This window comes from Tuber melanosporum (genome assembly GCF_000151645.1).
Source record: "Tuber melanosporum whole genome shotgun sequence assembly, scaffold_27, strain Mel28".
In the NCBI taxonomy this organism is placed as follows: Eukaryota; Fungi; Ascomycota; class Pezizomycetes; order Pezizales; family Tuberaceae; genus Tuber; species Tuber melanosporum.
The window spans coordinates 71,889-87,743 of record NW_003298941.1 but is presented as its reverse complement, the minus strand read 5'-3'; the positions used below and the strand labels follow the sequence as shown (position 1 = coordinate 87,743).

The 15,855-nt window shown below is 48.0% G+C and overlaps 4 protein-coding genes; 1 reads left to right on the top strand and 3 right to left on the bottom strand.

Annotated features, from left to right (window-relative positions):
* Window positions 1-2,081: 2,081 nt before the first annotated feature.
* Window positions 2,082-3,692, bottom strand: GSTUM_00006445001 (uncharacterized protein; the record flags this gene model as incomplete). XM_002838652.2 has 5 exons in its annotated part: window positions 3,533-3,692; window positions 3,170-3,477; window positions 2,777-3,105; window positions 2,324-2,707; window positions 2,082-2,256 (listed from the first exon to the last, which is right to left on the bottom strand). The coding sequence occupies exons 1-5, from the start codon at window positions 3,639-3,641 to the stop codon at window positions 2,082-2,084; spliced, it is 1,305 nt and encodes a 434-aa protein (XP_002838698.1). The 5' UTR covers window positions 3,642-3,692.
* A 2,488-nt stretch (window positions 3,693-6,180) lies between these two features.
* On the bottom strand, window positions 6,181-7,104 carry GSTUM_00006444001 (uncharacterized protein). XM_002838651.2 has 1 exon: window positions 6,181-7,104. Exon 1 carries the CDS (start codon window positions 7,019-7,021, stop codon window positions 6,404-6,406), a length of 618 nt encoding a protein of 205 aa, XP_002838697.1. The 5' UTR covers window positions 7,022-7,104; the 3' UTR covers window positions 6,181-6,403.
* A 326-nt stretch (window positions 7,105-7,430) lies between these two features.
* Window positions 7,431-9,343, top strand: GSTUM_00006443001 (uncharacterized protein; the record flags this gene model as incomplete). XM_002838650.2 has 2 exons in its annotated part: window positions 7,431-7,565; window positions 7,620-9,343. 2 exons carry the CDS (start codon window positions 7,431-7,433, stop codon window positions 8,889-8,891), a joined length of 1,407 nt encoding a protein of 468 aa, XP_002838696.1. The 3' UTR covers window positions 8,892-9,343.
* A 117-nt stretch (window positions 9,344-9,460) lies between these two features.
* Window positions 9,461-15,321, bottom strand: GSTUM_00006442001 (uncharacterized protein). XM_002838649.2 has 7 exons: window positions 14,835-15,321; window positions 14,633-14,732; window positions 12,914-14,573; window positions 12,454-12,772; window positions 12,079-12,399; window positions 10,088-12,017; window positions 9,461-10,031 (listed from the first exon to the last, which is right to left on the bottom strand). Exons 1-7 carry the CDS (start codon window positions 15,111-15,113, stop codon window positions 9,754-9,756), a joined length of 4,887 nt encoding a protein of 1,628 aa, XP_002838695.1. The 5' UTR covers window positions 15,114-15,321; the 3' UTR covers window positions 9,461-9,753.
* Between the last annotated feature and the right edge of the window lie 534 nt (window positions 15,322-15,855).

Below are 15,855 nucleotides of genomic sequence, written 5' to 3'. Positions count from 1 at the left end.
AATATGACTTGCTCGACCAACAGAGGTTTGTCCCCCGAACTCCCCCACCAGTGAGATATTGTTTACTGTCCCCCGCACAAACACTCGAGTACTTGCACTGCAAGCTATGGGCGTGGAGAGAAAGGTATGGCCCAGCACAATTTGTTCCATCGTGGTTAGTGGTCCGGAACAGTATATACCTCCCGGGGGTCCCGAAACAAAAATTCCTATGATATCCCCGGACTCTCCTAACCAGCCCAACCCTTAGGGACGATACCAAACACGAGCAATACGAGTAGCTCCCGCTAAAAACCTTTCTTCCCTTACCTCTAACCCATCCACTTCCTGAGACAAATTTGATACAGAACCGTATCGTACCGTACGCAAAAGCAAGCAACTTGTGTTCCGAAAGCTAAAAATAAAAAAAGTGCTCCCCCCCCCGAGTAGCCACCATAACATAACCTCTGCAAACCCATCAGACAAAAGAAGGATGGAGAATAGTCTCTATGAGGAAGGTTGGAAAGGAAAAAAGAAAAAAACCTAAAAGATTGTAAAAGAGTTCAGCAACCGGGATTCCCACATGGTCACCCACTGTAGTACTAACCGGTCGATACGATGCTTGTTTACCGCAGAGCGGACGGGATGCGAAATTTTCATCGTTCTGTGGCCGAACACGGAAGGTATGCTTTGCGCCAGGTACTTGTACTACCGTACTAGTAATACTGGTTTCTAAGAAAGCTTCGACTTTCAGCTTTGAGGCAGAGGTTTTGGGAGTTGGGGTGGGTGGGTATCGTTAAATGGACTTGGGGTCGGGAGAAATGGGTTTCTAGTCCCTCTGTAGCTATTTGTTATCAACAGGGAGGTATAAATCATTGAGAACGAAAGACAGAATCATAGTGTCTCACTCGTGATTGATTTTTTCGCACCCGATTCCTGGCTTTTGAATAGAGGGCACCAGCAAAGAGTCCGGTAGCTGGCTCACCCGACGTGGCCTTCCTCCCCTCCGCAGCCAGCAAGCAAAATATCTCCGAACTCGGGCTGCTCTGGATGTCTGATCATCATCTGCGGAGAATCTGATAGAAAGGAGGAGCAGCTCGAGCTAACGCCATATCACAGGACCGGACAAGGTGCCCGAGCTACGTATCATACGACGCGCAAAAATTCAAATCATGTTGCTTTGCGCGACATCTATTGAGTTGGGCGTTTGTCCTCCCTCCATTCCATTTGCTATACTTCGCGGGAGGGTATTTTTTTTTTTGATCATTAGGATGGTGGGACAATGAGAGAACAGCTATCCGCCTCCACCACAATTCTACGAAGTGTACGCAAATGGTACGAGATGGAGTTTTGCATGCCGGCACGGGGGTTTACCGGTGCTTGCATTTGGACGGAGAGGTCCAGTGGAGGAGGACTTCTTGGATTCGTCCGTTGAGTGGGGTGGAATAGCAAGGGACACTGAGTTAGAGTGTTTTTTGGATGGAGAAATGTTGAAAGTGGTATATACACAAGGAATGCAAATATGCGAGAGAAGCGAATGCTTGCGATTGCTAATAATTTCTAATGTTTGTTGAAGGGAGGGAGGATATGTTGCTGTGGCTGGCCTATGAAGGCTCACTCCTGACGCGGATGTGGTATCATATCTTCTGGAATCAATTCAATCAATTTATTATCCTGGAATCAACATTGTGGGAAGAGAGATAGAAGCCCTGTAGAAGGGGAACTGCAGTTTGGAGACCGCCCAAGCGCGATATAACCCTCTGGCATACAAAGATTGCGGCGTTCGGACATAAATACACACCGGCAAGTAATCTCACTCGATAGCTATTAGCTTCACAATCTAGTTTTCCCACACCATATCTAGAGCTATGATATTTTATAGGCAACTATCTAGAACCACAGTTTCCCGAAAACCTGCCCCATCCCACAAGCCAAGGAAACCACGGTTACGAGAGCGGACGAGAAAAAAACTTGATAGAAAGGATATTATCAAACTAACTTACATACGGTACTAGTACACCACCCCCACACTAGAAACAAAATTTCTAAGCTCCTCCTCCCCATTACCCTCCCTACGTTTATGAAAAACTTCCATGGTACCTGAATTACCGCCCGGTCGCCTTAGCCCTCCTAGTGGGTGGCTTCGGGAATTCCAAGGGAATCTTCAACACCGCCCTCTTATGCTGCGCGGCCTCCGCCTTCGTCATTTTCATGGCGGTGTACTGCGGCTTCGTTAATTCTCGGATCGAGCAGCCGACTTCTTTAAATGCTAGGGTAAGCCTACACAAGAATAAAACCTCAATTAGCAATGAATCACACAACCACTATCGTGGTTAAGGGGGGGCACTCTTTAGGTTGCACGCCGAGATCATTCTTCAACTCGAAGATATCCACGTCGTATTGGTCTACCATTAAGCAAAGCACAGCCATGTGGTAAAGGATCTTATTCGCAAGTGCGGGAGATACGGCATATGTTTCTTTGTCGCTTCCCCCTTCGCCGGAGATGGTTTTTTCGGTAAAGCGTCTGAAGAAGCCCTCTGCTATCACGTGGTCTATGGATAGGGCTTTCTTCACCCGGTCCATGGCGGGCAGGCGGCCGCGGCCGCGCTGCTGGAAGAGGTAGAAGTCTATCATGAAGGAGATGTAGCGAAGAATTTTTAGAGGGCGGGTGTGCTTTTTGTTCTTGTCTTCGGAGAGTTTGCGGATGCGGGATTGGACGAAGGAGGATTTACTGCTTTATTATTGGCCCTTATTCCATTTGCACTTGGGAGGGGGTCGTAGAAATATGTGTGAATTATACCTCCTCAGTTCTTCACCTCTCTCCCATTCTCGGACCCAGATGACATTATATTCGTCGGAGCCGATGATGTCTTCGAGGTTGTAAACCTCATTAGGGTGTTTTGCGTCATGGTTCACCTTTGGAATAGGCTTATTCTCGCGGATCTGGTTGCCCAGTTCCGTCGCGGTGGGCATGTCCTTGGTATTTGCTTCCACCTGAGAGACAATCGAGGTAGTGATGTCCTTGCCCATATCCGAGACATCAATCTTGTTGAGTTCGAGCTCACGAAGTCTCTTCTGGCTTTTCTTCGTACCGAATTCTTTACCTAGGGCTGTTCTCGAATCCACGTTCTGTTTCTCCCGGCCTAAATCAGTATCCCCCCCTAACCCACAATTCGGAGGGAGGCTTGCATACACTCATAACAACACCTTTCCCGTCAACCAACCGATCACGCTTGATATGCGCCTTGATCATCCTACTAAAATGAAGCTTCGGCGCAACATGTAATTCGATACCGTTCGTCTCAGGATTGAAGATGCCAACGTAATGCCTCCGATACTCTCCGTCTTCGGACATCTCCCGACCCTCATACCCGATTCTAGGAGTCTCTCCATAGAGCAGGAATTCCTCTGCCTTCCGGGACTTTTTGGCGGGCGGGTTGGCTGTATGGGCATAAGGTGTGAATTGAGTAGTTGGTGGCATGGATATGCCATGTGATGAAGCTGTTTATCTCCCTCTCCGTTAGTTTGCGGATGCATGGGATGAGGTGAGGCAAACCGAGAATTGGAGGGTAATCGCTAGTGGGCGCTACCGTGATGGTGTAGTCCGGAAGTGGCCCATTGATTTTGGAGGAGGATTCTCGTTTCCGTTTTGTTTCGGTCGGCATTGTGGTAGGTGGTGAGTGGGCTGTAGGTTGGTGAAGGTTTGTAAAAGTTATGGGAAACAAGCAAGTTGTTAAAAAATTTGGGGTGATAATGGTGATAATACAGAGCCGCATCAGGGTTGGGCTATCAGGGTTGCGGTACGAGTACAGGGGTCGCACCCCAGACCCGGAAGATTGCGGCAGGTGGTGCTGTGATAATGTCAGAAATAATAATAATAATATTATTATGAAGTTTTCAAGTTTCCCCCTTTTCCTCAAATCCTCACAACCACAAAGCCCATCCCGGACCTTTATATACGCCCAATAGACCGCTACAATACGGCTCGCTTGAAAGAAATACATTTGCTCCCACGATACTGCAGCACTGGTTTTAGGGATGTTCGACATAACCCGCCCAAATTCTTAGAACCGCAAGATTAAAGGAAGGATCAGTGGCAGACCGAAACTCTTACTTATGATATCTAACTTACCAAGTTTATGCCAGCAGCACAATTGCATTGGGGTCGTGATCATTTCCACTAGTTCCCACACAACACCCAAACAGAAACTCAATTTTCACCAACAGAACATTTCCAAGTTTGGTTCCTTCTCTTCTCAACTCCTCAACTCCTCAACTCTACCTCTAGATTCCATTTACGGACACACTCGAGCTTGAGGTTGGGGCACAGCTCAGTCTGGCAGTTCCAAATATCGAGCCGATCCGTATTGCAAAGGTCCCAGCATTCAACCAGGGGACCCAAATGGTTGGAATACTATAATGGATTTAACAAAATCCGCAAGAGAGCCTGCAGTTGGAACCAGGAACTATTCCAACAAGGACAATATAACCTCTTGGGAGAGACTTCCTAGGGGGGGTGGGTCTGTATTCTAAATTCTTACTAAGGGGGAGTAAGGTAACTAATGGTACCACCAGCTGGTATGTGATGGCTTGATAGATCTCCTTGCTATCACACTGAAATCATACGTAGACTTAGGGGGGTGGGGGGTTTATCACTTATATGGGAATTTACCTGTTTCTTGGTAAACAGGAAGGCAATATAGAGTACTAGGACAAAAATATTTCCAAAAAATTGTCGTAGGTGGCAACCACACAATGTCAACTGACAACTTCGATTGCCAGAACGCCACCTAAAATGAAAGAGAAGACTCCAGGAATTGGGTGCTTGTCAGATATTGAGAAAGGGGAAATTATTGGACTCTGGAACGTTTACCAAAGTGTGGTAAAAATCTTGCCACACTTGACATATCCAAGACAGGACTCGGTTGTACGAAAGTTCATTCAGCGGTGACAGCAAAGAAATGACCACCATGACCACACAACACCCGAGCGCCCCCTAAAAGTAAACCAGCGTGATCGGCGAAGGCTCCTGAGAGCAGCGAAAGCAGATAGACAGCAGCCTCTGTGCGAGTTAACGCAAACGGTGACTCTACATGTCAGTATACGAATGGTTAAGTGGGTTTTGGCAAAAGCAAGCATTAAAAAACGACGAGCGAAGAAGAGGCCGAAATTAACAGAGGACCAGGCTGCTGCACGCTTGCGCTGGGTCTTATGCTATGCAGATTGGACTGAGGAGGATTGGAAGCAGGTGATATGGAGCGATGAATATAGTATAGAAAAGAGTAAGAATCCACGAAATGTATGGGTTTTCCGTACCCCATATGAAAAGTGGGATAAGGAATGCATTCAAACCTATGAAAAGGTGCCAGAAGTAAAGTTAATGGTTTGGGGATGTTTTTGGGGTCCATACAGTAGTACCTTTGTTCCATTAATTGTTCGGTCTGTAGACCGATTTGTCTACCTTGATCTTTTATGCAACATTTTACCACTAGTACTTGAACGGGTTCAACAAATGACCGGTGCTGAGCCTATATTCATGGAAGATAACTCTAGGGTCTACAAGAACGAGGTGGTAAAGGAATGGGAGGAGGAGCAAGGAGTAGATATGATGGAATGGTCGGCATGTTCACCCGATTTGAACCCAATTGAACATCTTTAGCATCGACTGAAGGAACAAATGCAAATAATGTATCCCGACATTGGGGATACAAAAGGAGGGCCAGAGGCAGTTTGGAAATGTCTCGCCAAGGTTCTTCCACTCGTATGGGATATGCTAGAGTCAAACTATCTGGAAAGTCTGTGGAGAAGTATGCTTTCTTGAGTTTGTGTAGTCATCGCTGCCAATGGGTGGTATACGAAGTATTGATTTTTATTTTTTTATTTTCTTTATATAAATGTATTCTGCTACCTGCATTTAATATTCATACTCATTCTTGTATGCTTTCTATATCTGGTTTGGGTGGGGGAGGAGGAAATGTTGTTACCGCTAAGCAGTATGTATGGGAATTTTTGATGGTTCGGAAATATTTTTGTCATCCGACTGTATTTACACAGTTTAATAGGGCTAGAGAAAAATGAAATGGATTAAGTTATCTAAGCCTCACTTGCCGAGTTCTGAGTGGTCCCCCGCATTGGGAACGTTCTCAAGGGTACTGCGGATTTTTTACCTTCCCTCTAGCTTTTCGAATTCTGGTGATTAGAGTAACCTGGCACCATCAGTGCTTGTATTTGAGTGGTAATAATTTAAACGCCTTGAACTGAAACTATCATACAAATGCATGAAATTGTAAACCCCCCCCCCAGCTCACGTAGACAAGCTCTGGAAAGCTCATCAAGCATCAAAAAAAAAAAAAAAAGACAGACAGATCTTCGGAATCCATCCGAACATACCACTAACCGGGCGGCCGTCTTCAAAAGCAAAGTACCACTACAACTTTCTCTTGCTAAGAGCTTCATTAACCTCCTTCAGCATATTCGCCAATTCAGGATCATTCCCAAATTCTAACCCAAACTCTAACGCTTCCTTCGCCTCCTCATACCTCCCCATTTCCTTCAAGCACCTTCCCTTCCTCCAATGCGCCTTCGGATTCCCCACCCGCTTGAAATCGATACTAGCGTTCACATCCGCGAGTGCTTCGGGCCAGTTATTAATGCTGATATGCGCCTGGGCACGGTTCGCATATAGCTGCTGTAACTCCTCCCTCAACAGCGCACTGGGTTCCCAAGGAGGGCGCCTGAGTGCCATAGAGATGGCGAGTGTGTAGAGGTCGACCGCTTCGGCATAGTTTTGTTTGCGGAAGGCATTGTTGCCGGTTTGGCGCATGCGTTCGATTTGGGTGGATAGTTTGGGCCCGACGGAGGTGGGTGGAGGTGGGATACCGTTGGTGATCCCGGGAGCGGATTTTAAATTTTGGTGGAGATTGTTGAGGGCTTCCAGTTCCCGGGTGAGGAGGGGGTCATTTGAGGAGGAGAGAGCTTGGATAGCTTTGGTGGATGGGTCCATTTCAATGGGGACGACGACGAAGACGTCGGAGGATTGAGCCATGGTTTTTGTATTTTTGTATCTTTGCCTCGAGGCCTTTGTTTTCCTTGCAGTTTCCGAGCGGAGTGAAGAGTGAGAAATTTAGAGAAATGAGGGTCTGTGGTAGTAGTGTCAAGATGAGGTAGTGGGCAGGAGAGCTTACAATGAAAATAAAAGAGGCGAAGAGGACACATTGTTCTACCCCTGCGTAGTCTTCCTGTTAATTGTGGCTGTAGGATGATGAGGCACGTGACTAGTCATTGACGCCACATCCAAAAACGGTAGGATAACTCAATCTTCTTCCAACCTTTCGTGCGCCTTTGCCTGAATTTTAGGCTTTGGATCCTTCTCGGTCCCCTTGAGAGCAGCCCTCCGTACTTACTCCTACTGTACTTTTCCAACCACCACCACCTTCACCACCACAACTACAACCATGGCATCTTCAAGCGTGAGTTCGAAAGCACTGACCCGCAAGGTTGACATGGAGCTCATGCCACCGCCACCTCCAGCAAAAAGGATCAAGCGGCCGCCTGTCGTTCTGGATGAAGATCGGTACACTGATGCCTTGGTAAGACTTGGATCCCCCTTCCTTAGGACTCCGGGAAGCTAACTACAGGCTTAGTCTGAAATCATCGCTCGCGACTTCTTCCCCGGCCTGCTTGAGACGAAGCACCAGCAAGAATACCTCGACGCTCTCGACTCCCACGATACAGAATGGATCCGCGAGGCCGGGCGCAAACTCACAGAGGTAATGACGACTCCACGTATCGGGCGGACTCGGCGGGGCACTAGTCTCGCTACACCCACACCGCGAGCGTTCCGCGAGCTTTCCGCCACGCCCACTGCATCGAGTAATCCCATGGCACCGGCGGAGGATAGCGGGGAGAAGGGGGTGGAGAAGCCGGTTTACGAGAAGCACTTAAGTTTAGATGCATTCCAATCGAAGTACACGTCCGAAGACAATGCCTCGTTCAACGATCTACTTGATAAGCAGAACCAGAAGAAACGGAGTGCGTACGCGTTCCTCTGGAATGACAACAAGATCCCCGGCTTCCGCACGAAGGCGCATCAAAAGCGCCTGAAAGCACAGGCGGAGAGCGAGGAGAAAGCAGGTGGCCCGACGAAATCCCTCGCATGGAAGGACGACCGCAAACCCTTCCCAAACACCTGGAAAGCCGAGCCGAAGAACGGCCTCATGTTCACCCCCGACCTCTCCCCTCCACCTCCCCCCACCCTGTCGTCCACAGAAAGGGAACTCCCACCCAAGGCGATCGCATACTCAAACACACGCATGCCCGCTCCTCAGCTGCAGAAACTCCCGAGCTCCCCTACCCGCTCCGTAATCCGCGACGCAATATCCGGAAACCCCCGCCCGCTGCCGTCGGAGTCCCGCTTCGGCGCCATCGAAACGCCAAGAGTCAATGGATATTCCTTCGTCGACGATGCGCCCAGCCCTTCACCTAGCGAGCTCGGTGCCCCGCCTCTAACCTGGGGAAGTCTGGCCTCCATATCAGACTCAACGGCGACACCCACACCTTTTAAACTCGCACCGACGCCGAAACGTGAATTATTGCACCATCGGATGGTGGATCGGGTCGCAAAGGGAAAGCGCGCGCCGGTCAACCCTCTGTTATCCGTTGCTACGGCCGCTACGGCCGCAGGCGGCACTGGTACAACACCGAGAATGACGCCCTTGGGTGGGAACGGTAAGGGGCGAGAGATCCCCACTTTCAAGAGCACCCCCCGTACGGCATTGACCCCTGCCGGACAGAGGCTGCTGGGGAATTTGAAGGCTGGGAGGGGTGGCAATTCGGGCATTTTCGGAGCGAATGAGGGCACACCTGGGAATGCACGGTCGAGGTTTATGCCCACCCCCAGGGCTGGGAAGAAGTAGATTACCTTGGCATGTTCTTTCTTTAAAAATCAAAAACTTTCTCTCATCGTGTTTGTCGTGGATTGGAGTTTGGGCCTTTTTCTTCTTTCCTTGTGCGTGTGTGGATGTAAATGAACTTGGGGTAGATACGATGGTGGATGGTTGGATGCATACATTAGTCTAAAGATTCACGGGTTGGTCAATTTAGCAGGCCTTCATCTCCGGTAGGTCAAGGAGGTTCACCGCGTTGCAGGTGGATTAGTTCGTGGATACTCTCCAGATGCGGAATAGCAAGCAGCCTTTTCTTTTCCTTTTACTGATAAATTGTATTGAACGATGGTTCGGCATTATGAAACATGGCTTCTGGCGAAAGAGAAAGGAAAAAGAAAACATCTGTGCTGTCACTTGGGTGATAGATGAGCCCACGTAATAAATAGCTTGCCATAATATTATAATATTATTGTTTGACAGCACTGAACCCACACCTCTTCACGCACACAATATCACTCGTCAATATTGAGCTCACACAAGTAACACTGAACCGCGATGCCTTGCAACTCAACTTATGCCAAACCCTTAGAACATGGCAGAGAGAAAAAGGTAAATTATGATACATATCGAACTCCAGGCGACAGATTACAGATGGAGGGGTATTCAAAGCACCTACGGTGCTACAACGCAAAAGGGGGAGAAAAGAAAGGAGCCACACATCGCCCCATTACTGTTACGATACACCAGATGGAAATGGAAAAAGGGCAAAAAGAAAACCTGAGCAGAGTAGAGAATTTGAAATAAATCATAAAAAAGATACCACAAATCCAGCTATCACCTCCTACACATGTGCACTCCATCCACCATGCTCCTAACCTGAGCTGGGCTCGATTCAATTCAAGTGGTAAAAAACAATCACCCCGGTACGGTAATTAAATACGAGGCATCCATTGGTCCGGGAGTTTTCTTTGAGGTCCACAAGTAGATCCTGGACTTGGGAGATGTATTTCCTATCGACGGCAGGGGAGCCCTGGATGATTTTTCGCCAAGCCTCTTGGTCGTGAAGGCCTGCATATTTGATCGCGTGGAGGATGTCATCTCGTACGTCGATGGCGGCAATCGGAGCGTCGCGGAAGAAATTTGTGAGAAGTTCAGATGCTGCGCGTTGAGCTGTTGTGAGGTAGTTAGCACCACTAGAGAAAAGGTTAGAGTAAATATGAACCTACCCGCACTGATAATGTTACCCTTGCTAATTTTCCTGCCTTTTCGATCACTCGCGAGAATCCTCACGCCCGCGTCACCGTCATCTCCTGCCTGACGCCCAGGTATTTCACCACCGGAGCTGGGGTGTCTGGTAAGGGATTTCATCCCCGCCAGCACCCCCGGGCTTCCCGAAATAGTGGAAGACCTCTCTTTCTTTTCTCTTTCAATAATCTCGTTCTTCAGATACGGTACCATGTCTGCGACTCTGAGTTCGACATCTTCCTTTCTGAGCAAGCTCTTCACCTTCAAGCAGCGGTCTCCGTCTAGGGAAGAACCAAAGCCCTGCTTAATAATGATGATCCAAGATATGCCGTCTCCTTTGTAACTATTGATCAGCTGCTCTGGGCTGGAAGCATCACCTGCCAGCTCTGCACTGATACCGTTTGCCCACAATTCCCGCAATATTGCTATTCCCTGAGTTCTGAGGGCCGTTTTGCAAAAGCTAGCTACAAGGACATCGTAGCGCCTAGTCACCCATGGTCTGAGGTTCTCATCTTCGCCTCTCTTGTGTTGCGGTTTGGCATAGTTCTTTTGGAAACGAGCCACAGAGGTGAAGAGCTTCTCCCAGCCTAAGTTGAACCCGACGGCGTGAGTTTCCTCTGCAATACCTCGGACGGCTGGTCTATGGCTCTGTACCAAGCTATCGTACCTACCGCCTGCGGCAAAGACATCCCTTTTCCTGGAGTCAACAACGCATTGGAAAACAACACCTCCACGATAGAACTTATCATTCCAGGTTCCAAGGGGACTGACGTATATATCCCTTGTGATGCCAAATTGCTTTAGGTATCCGATCACAGCGCGTATATGAGCGAAGGCTGTTTTTGCCTTATCAGCTAGGTTTGAGCCACGAAGAAGGAGATTTAGCTTGCTAAGTGCTTTCTCTTGTTCGTCCCTCCAATCGAACTTGGCAAGGTCGTCAAGACTAGTTGGTAAGATTCCTAATCCAGAGATAATCAGTTCATCTCTAATCCTGGGCCAAAGCCATTGACCAGTGTTGAGTTTGCTCAGGGTCTCCTTTGCAACAGGTTGATGTGCTGGGTTGATCCTACAGAACTCCATAATTATATCCAAAAGGTCTGCATGATTGATGTGAAAGCACATTTGGGCTTTACGCAAACTAGGAAAAGCATCTAGGATTTCGTCAATAACCTTTATCACTTCAGCCTCCTTGAGCGCAAGATCGTGGCTGTCATAGCTAATAATATCAAAATCAACTTCTCCATGGCTTCGAGGTTGACCACCCGCTGGGTTGTCCCTGTATACTGTCCCGAAAGTAAAGGTTTTTGGACTAAGAGTCTCTTGCCTAGCCAATGATCGTGCATGGGGTAATGTTAAATCATACGGCAACTGTACGACTGTTCCGCTCTGGTCTAACAGCTGCGCAACATCCCGGTTGTAAAGCTTGCTTCGGGGGAGTAGGAGTGGCCTGGTGGTTTCTACAGCTCCATGGTGCCTAAATATCTCGATGAGACGCTCTCTGACCGTTCCCTGGAGGATAATATCGTGGCGCGAGAGGATGCTTTTCCCAGGATCGTAGGTGTGGTCTTTGTACTCCTTGGTACTCTGAGAGAAAAGCGCAGACATAACCTGCTGATGATGAGGAGTCCCGGGATTCGAGATACTTCGTAACGCTTGACGCATAGTTTCATCTTCGACCTTGAGTGGTAATTTCCCAGAGTTTAGCAGATCCATGCTCGATGGCCGCTCAGCCGGATCATGGCTGAGTAGCGATTTGATGATAGAGACTTGGACTGCATTCTTGTCTGTTGCAAAATCAGACGGGAAGTTGACCTCCTTTTCTCTGAGCTTTCCAATGACTTTCCCACGTTCCATAACCGTGACAAGAGGAATGTAGCACATCTCGAAGAATATGATCCCAAGAGAGTACATCTAACTCATCTCGTCAGACAAATAAAATATATCAAATCAAAGCTAGATACGGAAAACTTACGTCTGCCCTTCCATCGTATTTTCCATGGCCCTTGGTGGTCCTTAATTCCGGAGCTACGTAGAGAATGGTTCCAACATTGGTGGTTAGATCTATATCATCTGATTCAGCTTGGTTGGCCTTGTTTGACACCTGTCCACTGGTAGCCAACCCGAAATCTCCTATCTGCGGATTCCCATTTAAATCGATAAATATATTCTCGGGTTTGAGATCACGATGGATAATCCCAAGTCCATGGATGTGTGCCAATCCCTCGAGAACCTGCCGAAGTAATCTCCAGGCCTCATCGGCATGCAAGCCGCTAAGGACTTTATCTCTTATGGTCTTGCAACGTCAGCAGGCACAATTGGCAAAGAGGATGTAAGGGATAAAAATTACCAGTTGATCGGCGAGCGACATTTGTATGTATAAGGTAGACCTGGAGCTTTTCCCGCTACTAGATTTCCTTCTAACAATGGGTGCCCGGCCCTTTCCATCGCGGTTTCTCATAGCTTTGAGGACATCTTCCTCTTTTCCCTCTTCATTTGCTTCCTCGTCCTCCGATTCGTCTGGCTCATCACTGTCATCTTCAAAGCTGACATCTGAATATCCACCCCCACTTATGAAATCCAAACCACCAGTTCCGTTCGTGAACTCAATGCCATCGCCACTTCCACTACGATCACTCCCTTCATCCTCATCCTCCGCCCCAATAGAGCTTCCAGAGAACACAGCAGGCCCACTATCATCACTGTCTTCATCGTCATCATAATCATCCTCACCGTCGGATGATTCAGAAAGTGCCTGTAAATTGGGGTCTTCCTCTTCTAGCCATGCGGTAAAGTATCTGATCACATACTTATGATTCAACCTGCTCAGCAGCATAACCTCATGCAGGATGTTGTTCAGCTTGGAGCGGCCAATTTTTGTGATTTTCTTGATAGCATAGGTATTGCCGTCGAGCTTGTTTCTGGCTTTAACCACCTCGCCAAACCCTCCTTTACCCAATCGCCCAAGTTCTGTGAAATCATTAGCATATCTACTAGTATTCCCTATAGTAGTGGAGTCTCGACGAGGACGATTGGAGCTTCCTGTATTTGACACGGGCCAGTCCGTCTTCGAGAGCTCAGGAGATGGAGTATCGGGAACGAGAATAGGATCACTGCTTCTCAGAAATTCAGAAGGAAGCAAATCAAAGGTGGTAGGTCTCTTCTTCGGATCCGACTTGAATATCCTCTCTAGAAAATCTTTTAAGGAATCCGAAAGGTCCATATTATGGATAAGATCGAACGGAGAAGAATATTTATCCACAACCTTGAGCCCAAATAACATTTGGAGAATCATAATACCCAGATTCCAGATGTCTGTCTTGCGATTGCTTTGTTTGGCTTTTACCTGGTTCGCGTTTTCTGGAGGGAGCCAAGAAACGGGTTTTGCTGATGCAGCCGTCGAGGTTTCAGGATGCCCATGCTCGTTGCCTATGATCTCCCGTAACGCTAGCGTGTAGCCTATGTCCGTGAGTTTGGGGATGGTTGAGTCACCCGAGCTGTCGCGGAATAAAAGAATGTTCTGGGCGCGGATCCCTCCATGAACCGTTCCCATTCGGTGGATGTAATCCAAGCCCTCTATCAAAGAGATAGTCCATGCTCTAACAATATCGACACTAAGTTGGCCCACGGTTTCCAGCAAATCGTGCAGGCTTCCCTTATTAGAGTATTCCATAAGTATAGATATTCGCCAACCCCCTGTAGAGCCAGATGAATTCTCATAGCCACCATTTGACAAAGTGTCGATGCGGAAAACCTTGCTGCCGTAAATTTCTACAACGTTATTATGCCTCAGTCCCCTCATCTCGTCCAGTTCCAACTCCAGATTTTGTACTTTCTTTTTCCCATCCATACCCTTCGCATTCAAGAAATCAGGGACATCCGCCTGTTTAAGCACCAGCGGGAGGCCATTCTCTTGGCTGGGGGCAAGGACGGGGTGAACAGTATACACAGACATGAGAGGACCAGTGGCAATCTTAACCATTCCTGAGACCTTGCGAAACAGAATAGGGGCAGCATTGTATCCACGCTTGATACTAATGACCCGATCAAACAAAATGCAATCATCGGCTACTACTTCGTCGTAGTCTATTGATGGGGCCCTTCGTTTCTCGTGAGACTGTTTGGCATTCGCCTTTTGTCTGCGAATTTCTTCATCTATCTCCTCCCGCAGCTTCCGTTGGGCTTCCATCTCCATTCTCTCTTCACGTTTGCGAGCTTCCTCTGATTCCCGTTCAGCAAGAAGTTGAGCTTCCATTGCCTTCAGTGCTCGCTCCTCATCAAGACTGGGTTTACCCTGATCGACTAGATTTGATTGAACGATATCTTCTAGAGCGTCCTGTATCGCAGTGGTGATATCAAAAATCATTTCCTGTCCCAAGTTCTTCCGTAGAGATTGCGAAAGCAGGGATTGTAGCCTTTCCATATGAATTGGCTGGATGGCAGAGGATGGTATAAGACGTAGCTCAGGGGCTAAAATCAATACAGGTAAGTAGGGTATCGACGATGACGACTAATCGCGAGTTTCTCACCAGTTTTAGGATAAGTAGCTGTAAAAGTCACATGGAGGACACAAGATATTTCCTCATCCGAGGGAGCTTTGAGACGTATTTTGAAGGCTAGATTTGATTTCTACGCAAAAGAGGTATATCCATTAGAAATTATATATGAATTCGAAAAGCCACCACCTTGGGGACTCAAAGCTAAAAGAACACAGATAAGTATATTGCTCACATTCCAAGCCCTTGAGGTTTCAACCGTTTCATAATCGTCCATAAATATGGACTTCAATACCTCAATCTCATCTTCTTGAACTTTGATATAGTCCAAGGAAGGAGGCACGGGCGTCATCGCAGATTGTTTAGGAGCACTTATGGAACCACGTTTGGGTTTCTTCCCTGGAGTAGTAGGGGGAAGTTTAGGTCCACCATTTTGATCGGGGTCCTTGCCAGTACCGTTTGGGTTGGATTGTTTGTAGTTCTGGGCAGTCCGTGATACCTTGTTCGCCGGCATTCTGTTGGCCCGGAAGGGTGATGACGAGGGCAGAAGTATCCGTGTAACTTAGCGGGGGGAGATAGGGAGGGGGTTGGTAATTGTTAGTTGAAGTGGATCGGTGAGGTTGGCGTGTTTTTGCTGGGGATTACAACGGCCTCTAAGCCGGAGCTTTAGAAAGAGCCGGACGCCATGGACTGTGGATTGATTTTACTATTGGTGATAGTTCTTGAGGGTTGGGGAGAAGAGGTTTGAGGTCGGTTGAGGTTGTAATAAGGCGGGAGGAAAGAGGACAGAGGGGACAACGCCCAGATTCCAGACGAGACAACCGTTGCGTGATAAGAGGCAAAACCCTTGGTTACACGCCAAGCCGGGAGAAGCAAGTTCCAGGGCCTATGCAAGCCGTTGAGCTAAACCATATCCGGTGTGAATTTACAGACTTGGCACCTCGGCTTTGCGTTTTACCTGCTGACACTTCGCAGCGTTGCCCCAGCGACAGCAGGAATTTGCGTAAACAAAAACGCCTTTTCTGCACCTCTTCCGTTTCGTTTCTTTGTTCTCAACCCGAACTGCACCACCACCCGCTCACCATCTTCGACATCGGCAACCACGACAAACAACAACAGCCTCAAGTCAGACACTTATAGACTCGGTCAGCCCCACCAACGCCTTGCTGGTGCTTTTGTGTGATTCCAACTCTTTGGACGCCTGCACGAGTTTACAAACACCATGTTGGGGCGCGCATGACTTCTGTGGTGGACCC

Bases quoted from the DNA above. Each gene is read 5' to 3' on its own strand.
- GSTUM_00006442001 (XM_002838649.2), bottom strand. From the start codon at position 15,113: ATGCCGGCGAACAAGGTATCACGGACTGCCCAGAACTACAAACAATCC. The intron at 14,733-14,834 runs GTGAGCAATATA...TCTTTTGCGTAG, and splicing joins AAACCTCAAGGGCTTGGAAT to AAATCAAATCTAGCCTTCAA. The intron at 12,018-12,078 runs GTAAGTTTTCCG...GAGATGAGTTAG, and splicing joins AATACGATGGAAGGGCAGAC to ATGTACTCTCTTGGGATCAT.
- GSTUM_00006444001 (XM_002838651.2), bottom strand. From the start codon at position 7,021: ATGGCTCAATCCTCCGACGTCTTCGTCGTCGTCCCCATTGAAATGGAC.